Raw genomic sequence first — 7,935 nt, forward strand, 5'->3', positions numbered from 1 at the left:
ATTTGTTAAGTGCTAAAGTTAATGTTATCATCTGGTTCAGCTTGAGGTTTGTAAATGCACTCTGCTGAACGCCCGTCGTTCCACTTGGCGTGTACTTGATCAACATTAGTGCATTAATCAAATTTATTAATAAATTAACAGGCAGTATCTGTCTGACCATTACATGCTGCCCAGCGCTCTGCTGCCCGTGCCACTTGTAATACATGCCTCAATTAATTATTACCTTGCGGTTAATGAGTGGCCTTGCAGTTGAAATAACATCAGTAGTTGCAGCAGCAGCAGCGGAAATGCGGTCATTCCCCATGATGTGCTCTGCCACATTTTAATTACATATTACACGTTATGCCCAACGACCCACGAAAATGGCTGCAAAACTAACATTTTGTACTTACAACTGCGATATCCATGCTAACAATAAAAAAAAAAAACGAACACAAGAAAAAATGTAAGCACATTTGTTAGGCTCACAATGAACAATGTAGACTCTATCAGAGGTAACTAATTTGTTATTATTAGAATTATATTCCGATTGTAATACATTCTTATATACAACATAATATGAAGCAAAAGGATTCTGCAATCAGCTCACTTTCCTTTCCCTTTACTTCTATAGAAGTTGTTCATGGTTAAGTGTCTATATACAAAGCTTCTCCTGACTGACTGACTGACCATAAGAGCTAGGAAGCCGACATTCAAAGGATCTTAGAGATAGTTCATTTTATACGTGCCACAGGCAAGGCCGGGGTATACCAATATATACGTATAAATATATTGCATTTTAATTATTATCTTTTTTTTTGTTATTGAATTAAACATTTGTGAATTAATCCCGATTAGAGTTAAGCTTAGGAAGCATACAAAATAATTATATATTGGCCGAAATAGTTTCCCTCGTTGAATGCTTATTGCGCTACCAATCTGATGACTTGGTTATATATACCCTGACTTCGTGTGTAAAGGCGATTAAATATGTTTTCGAGTTACGCTGACGCTGTGGGTAAACAGAAACTTTTGTAATTTTGTTGTTGGACAAACATGAAACAAATAAAATAACTTAAATAATTAATATAATACAGAGCTCTGCCCGCAATTGTTGTTCATTTCGCCAAGCACATGTAAATTAACTGCGACACGGCAGCAGCCAAATGTAAACTAATTAAAATTAATTCATCAATAAAGCACTTTGATCAATAAAGACAGGGCAGCCGCAGAGCAACTATTTGCATTTGATTTTATGCGGCATGCCGGACAAATATCCGCGTGTGTATTTGAAATATTTGCAAAATGTTTTGGTCACTAGCAAATTAAATAAAAGTATGCAAAAGTTCAGTTTGTGCGGCTAGATAAAATGCCACGTACCACGTGCCACATGGCGTATGCTTGATATGATGCCTCTTGCATTGCAAAGCGAGCACTTAATTATTATTATTTTATTTTTTAATACGTTTTCATACATACATATTCGCTTTATAATCATTTTCATTTGGCTACATTTGGGGCCTGCGCACGCAAATAGTTTCTGGGCGGTTTTTAAAAGTTTCACCGCCTGTTTGTTTGCATTGGTAATGAGTTTACTTTGGCTGTAAGTTGCGCAAACAGGCCACCAACACCGCCGGCTAGCGGCTTGATGGGTGGGGGAGGAAGGGGCATGCATCCTCAAAGCTAAGCCCCGCAAACTTGTGCATTAAACTTTCGTTTTATTGTAAAGTTCTGTCAACAAAATCTTTCTGCCCGCAAAAATTCGAGCGTGTGCGTATTTGGGGTGTGTGTGTGTGGACTGATGTATGTGCGTGTGTGTGTGTGTGTGTGTGCGTTGTGCATATGCGTTCGCTTGCCGCATGTGTTTTTAGTTTCCTCGGTTATTTCGGCAAATTGCTTTTTTGCCTGTGACGCTCTAACTTTGATAAATATACAATTTTTAATTAGTATAAAAAAAAAAAATATATATATATATATATGCCAGCGCAAATATGAACCCAGAGTTTTCCAAAAAAAAAAATTTTATAACCCCACATAAAAGTCAGCAGAATTTGCGGCGTGCTTGTGTGTGTGCGTGTTAGTTCTTTTAACATTTGGGCACTTTAAAATGTGCTTTAAAAGCAAAATAAATCACAGCTGCACGTCAACAGTTGTTATTGCCGTTTTTGCCTTATCAAAAGGTTTGCTGCCAGTTGTTTGTTTTTGTTTGGCCAAAATACATCATGAGCTGGCGATAAGCCCGACTCGGTGCTACAGTTGAGATAAGCATCGGGCGCTGGCACATAAATTATTCTCACTGACCCAGCAGTCAGTTTATTTGTTGACTGAAACAAAAAAATACCTGAATAAAATAACAAGAGAAGAAAACAAAATCAATTCATTAGAGTGGTAAGTGGCAAACCTAATAAAATTAGTATTACATTTAAATATATCTATGTGTACATAAGTCCATAACATCTATTACGCTGTCGAGCGCTCGTTATGTCGGCAACACACCTATTCACAAAATTCAAAGAACTTCAAACAGCGCCAGGGACTTAATGCAGTCCCAGAAGTAGCCCTCCTGGCAAGAACGTTTGCTATAAAAACAAAATCCGCCACTAAGTAGCGGTGCTTGTGACATAATAGCTGTTACGCACAGTGGGTGCAGAAAGAACATGTACATTGGTAAATATGATTGTAAATTGAATAACAAACAAGATATTACCTTGTTACATATAGATGCAGTTGACCAACATCTATTCCTCTTAATTATCTCAAAAATCGAACTTTTTCGAAAATCGAAGGCTCACGTTTCGAACTTCGGCTTATGTTTCGAACTTCGGCTCACGTTTCGAGCTCCGCCAAATGGTTCGACCATTTAACCAATTTCTTAGCCTTAGGTGCGGTTGACCATAGGTTGGGTGATTTGTCATACATTTTCAAAACATTAGTTATTTAATATTTTTCAATCTATAGAATGAGATTTTTACTCAAAACTGGCATTTAACAAATATGGGTGCATATGCATTTGTATGCAATGGTTGGGCAACCCGCTTTTTAAGCTGCAAATCTTAAATATTTATTAATTGTTGACTCGATTCAAGTTTTGGTTTTGGCAACTCGTTCGGTTTTATCCAAAATAAAATAAATTGAATACCAGGTGCGAAACGGTTTGGCTCAAACTGAATTTCAGGCTTGTCTGTATCGAGCATTCTTATTTTCCAAAATCTTTAATATGTATAAAATTAATATACACTGAAATGGCTTTTTACTTTCCAAGAAACAAACATCAAATATTTTACCTTAAAAATAAATCGAGACAGCAATTGTGCGTTTGGAAGATAACAGCGTGATAAAAAGACGATAGCAACTGTATCTTCAAGCAAACATTGTAGCATTTAACCACTGTGATCCACCTCGCTCCGAGTTGCTGCCCCTCGCACCACGCACCCCGCTTTCTATTTGCCATATTATTATTTTTGTTGTTTGTATTTTGGCCACATTAATGGCTGTTATGGCGGTGTGTTAGCAACATTTTAGGTAAATTAAAAAATAACATTATTTTTTTGTACATCACACAATTTGAGGGTAGCGATTCGTTATATTCTTTAATACGTATTTTAGAGCATGAATTTTACTTGGCCTAAATCACAGCAACTTTTTATACTAAGAATCAAATAGGTTCTCGATGTGCGCTAATTTCTTTAAAAGTTTTGCCTCTGCCTCGTGTCAATAAGCCAAATAGCTGGATACTTTAAGTTGGAGCAGGTGTAGCATATGCTACAATCAAAAGTCACACACATACCCACACATACACCCACACTCACACACACCTAACCAATACCCTCTGCCACATATCATTATCAATGGTGACTGTTGACAATAGCCACTGGCATTGATGGCCTGTAAAACCTTCAAACTGGACTCGTCCGTTCAGCTGGCACTGCCAAAGCAAATGTCAAATTAATTTGATGCTTTACTTACACATGAACACCTTTTGCCCAGATGCGCTTCGCCTCCCTCAACAATGCCATGGATGCGGCTCTGTCGGCAACATCAAAGGGCTAGCTACGTCAAAAGGGGGCGGTGCGTTGGCTGGTCACCTGGCATGCTGGCTGTCAATTTCATTTATGTTTTCAATCGATTGTGCTCGACGATAGTATTCACAGCCACGCCTCCCAATAGCACACACACGCACATACACGCACCCACACATGCACACGCAGCCAATATTGGTTAGATTTTTGACAGCTCAAATTGAATTTGCCTTTGCTGTTGCCTTTTGGCTGTCCAGGGCTCGCGTCTAGCCTGGGCAAAGTGAAATTTTGTTTGCTTGACCAGCTCACAGGCGTGCTGTCTCTGAATTTGTGTGTGTGTGTGTGTGCACAGGGGTTGACCGACAGTCCGTCATGGCGTGAACACAGTTGGCTTTTGTTTATTGTACAGCGACAGTCACACGATGATTTGTCTAATATTTTGATCGATTGTTTATCTCGCCCTGTCGTGTTTGTCTGGCATCAACAACCTGGACATGGGCCACGACCCAAAAGCATATTTGTCACTTATGCAAGTGGCGCTGTCTGCACTGCTGCAAAGAAATCACAAATATCTTGAAATGATTGGCTATTTATACAAAAGGCATTTATTTGTGTACATTACGTGTATTTGTTTTGCCTTAACGTCACTTTGACTGATTGTCAATTTCCACCGTATGACGTCTATAGATGCCGGCCAGCATGCAGTATTCGCACCAGAAGTCCGGCATGGTAAAGGGTTGCGTAAAGACGTTGGCGAAGCGCCTAATTAGCCGCCCGGCCAGCTCTCGCACCAGCGCCGGATCAGCCGGATTTGCAGGCGCACTGTTGACAAACCGACAGAGCAGTCTTATGGACTCCACCGCCTCCTGGTTGCGTACGAGCAACAGCTGGCTAATGGGCAGCTCGAGCAGCTCCTGGAATGCCAGCTGTGCGGCTGCATAGTTTTGCTGGCGTTGGGTTAGACTGCTGCGCAGTTTGTTGACATGTCCAATAAAAAACGGTTCAACGTGAAGCGTGCTGCGCTGTTTGCGCACCTCCTGCAGAAAGCGCAGCTCCTGCTGGCTGGGCGTGATCCTTGAGCAGGTCGCGGCCGCCGCACCTGTATCCAGCGCTTTCTGTACTAGATATTCCGTTATATAAATCGCTGCACGAAAATCCTCATACTCCATTGTTTGTCTTGTGACAAATTGTCGTTTGCTCTGTTCGTTGTAAATCCATATTTTCCCATAGGGTATTAGGTGGCGATCATTGGTTAGCACGAACTGCACGAGCCCATTGCGTCCATTCGATTTATCTATGAGCTTGGCCGGCCAGGGTATATAGCCATATTTCTGGGCAAACACGATCTCATCCACTTTAAACGAATCTGCAAAAGAGTAGTATGTTTCGTAACAAGTCTAATGATCTGCATTTACTATGACAATTTTTTAAGCAGTGCTGTGCAGCGTCGCGTTATTTGGGCTACCAGTGCTGCAAAGTCGAGAGTATTTCAAAACGTTTTGCAGCACTGCGCCAAGAAAGTGATTCTTGGTTGCAGCTGGTAACGCTTGAAAGAGAAGACTTGTGTGATCCCCAAATATGGCACTTGAAATTTTCTTTTACAATACTTGAGCTTGAGCAGTGCTGTGAAATGCCGCGTAATAGCTCTGTGAATCAAAGGTATGCAAGCTATGCGGTGCATGAATCACCGCGTGAATTACATATTCCTGTCTCAGCTGTGTTGATTTGATTTATATTTATCTTCTAGTCTAGGTATGGCTGTAAAAACACTCCACATTTACTCAATCAAGTAGGCTCAAAAAAGTTAAAGAATATGTTTAAAATATATAACTGTTAAGAACTGTTACGTATTACAAACGTGCACAATAGTTAATATAAATTCTTTTTGCTTACAGCTTAAATTGAACTCAAATAAGACGGTAAGTTTGGCATGTTTTTAAATAAGCATAAATTAATTGTCAGATATTTAGTAGTAGATTTGTTGATGGTATTTAAGTATCTGCTTTTATCTTTATTTGCTTTTTATTATCAACTTTCCTAGCTGGCATCCGTGTCAAATTGCTTGTGCTCATTAACATACTCAATGTGTAGTTAAATGTCATTTTGGTGTAGTCCTTGCGGCACTTCCTGCCGTACTGTCGCTCTATAAATGGAGCTTTTATATTGTTCTAGCTGTAGCAAACGCTTTTCACATTATTCACACGCCACGCTGACCAAATGGCCGCGCAACATGTGGCTGCTTGGGCAACAACTTGAGCAGCCACTTTCTTGCTTCTAATTTGATTTATATTTATAAAGCCGGAATCATTTGCTTTCGATTGCCGTAATAATAAAGCGTCGTTACATTTAAATAATGACCGAGCCGACAAGAACGATGAGGACATCGTCGACGTCTGGTAATGGCTATGAAAATTCAATTATAACCCAGCCGCAGCATGATGGCCACAGAGTTGGGGCTGCGTCGCGTTCGTAGTGGCAGTGTCTCCGTCGAAAGAAGGTACATAAAACACGTTGCAAGATTAATTGTGCACGCTGTCGTACATTACGTTGCGCATACGCCGTGTTGTACATGTGTAAATAAGAGCGGCACAACATTGTCGGCTGCTGCGACTGCTTTTTTGGTCATCATATTTAATTCAAGCATAAATTTTTGCACGCATATAAAAAAGAAAAGGACACGGCGCGCGGCAGGCAGGCAGAGAAATAAAAAGAATTAATACGTTTCGGTTAATTTATGTGGGCCGTGGCCAACAACGAGGTGGCGCCCGGGCCGTGCGACGGCCAGAGCCATGAAAAATTGCCCGGCTACGGCCCCGGCTCGAACCAATGAGCCACAAACGGCCGTGACGAACGGCGAACAGCGACACGCACCCTTGCCCAAACCCCTGGCCATAGCAATGGCAAAGGCAACGGGCTTTTGTTTGGTCACCCTTTTTGGCCATTCTCCGGCTGGCACTTGGTGGCTTCAGCTCCGCCATTTGGCTGCCTTTTGTTATTGCAGTGACCATGGGTAATTACGGATGTGTGCGCATGTGTTGGCTGGGCCTGCCACCTGCCATTGTTATGTGGCCCTGCCCGTCTGAATTTTAATTTGTCATAATTTTGCTCGTTCACTGGCTAATTAGCTAGTCAGCAGCCCCCTCTGCGTCCACTCACCAGCTGACGTTGCCTCTGCCATTTCCACTGGCCTGCAATCAATGCCACGATCAGCTGGCCCAAAATGGGGGGCGGCTATTGATTGAGTAACTTACTTGCCTGAAATGTGGCACAAAACTAAAGCCAAAGCTGCAAAGCTTCATTTGCAATATTCGTTCACAAGACTCCAGCTGTATATCTGTGAAATATTTTTGCGCAGCTCAGCGTTTTCGATGCAATCATACAAACTTACATTCCGACGATCCACTTTTTGTTTGTTTGGCTTTATGGCATACTTGGGTGGGTATAAATAAAGTAACTGTACGATCCGATAAACAATGAAACGATATCTTAATAATAAGCATTTTAGTATCGAAGCCGAGACTTAATAAGGACATTTTTAATTTGCATTCATATTTTTAAAATTATTTTAGACCTCTAAACAAGCTAGGGCTACTTTACCCAATATCTAAAAATATTTGGATATGCTTGCGACTTTATCTATATTGAAAGTAAAATATTGAATTCTATCATATTAAAGTATTCATGCCAAGCCATACCATCAGCTATTTAATGAGATTTGAAACCTGTGGATTAGCTAGTTAGTATGCATCTCAAGACCTTGACTTTGGCACCCTGGCTAATACAAGGAACTTAACCTGCACACCCAGACACCCACACACCCACATCACACAATCAAAAGCAACAATCTGAGACTAAAGCATGAAACCATAATATCGATGGCTCATCACTTCCGGCACACTCAACACTTGGCACTACCGACTTAATTTTTCAGCCAATA

The 7,935-nt window shown here is 40.9% G+C and overlaps 1 protein-coding gene across 1 annotated transcript; it reads right to left on the reverse strand.

Annotated features, from left to right (window-relative positions):
- Positions 1 to 4,589: 4,589 nt before the first annotated feature.
- LOC116651936 (uncharacterized) lies at positions 4,590 to 7,260 on the reverse strand. The gene is made up of 2 exons (XM_032439459.2): positions 7,155 to 7,260; positions 4,590 to 5,364 (listed from the first exon to the last, which is right to left on the reverse strand). The coding sequence occupies exons 1-2, from the start codon at positions 7,174 to 7,176 to the stop codon at positions 4,643 to 4,645; spliced, it is 744 nt and encodes a 247-aa protein (XP_032295350.1). The 5' UTR covers positions 7,177 to 7,260; the 3' UTR covers positions 4,590 to 4,642.
- Positions 7,261 to 7,935: the final 675 nt, after the last annotated feature.

Source organism: Drosophila virilis, chromosome 2 (assembly GCF_030788295.1).
Source record: "Drosophila virilis strain 15010-1051.87 chromosome 2, Dvir_AGI_RSII-ME, whole genome shotgun sequence".
NCBI lineage: Eukaryota > Metazoa > Arthropoda > Insecta > Diptera > Drosophilidae > Drosophila > Drosophila virilis.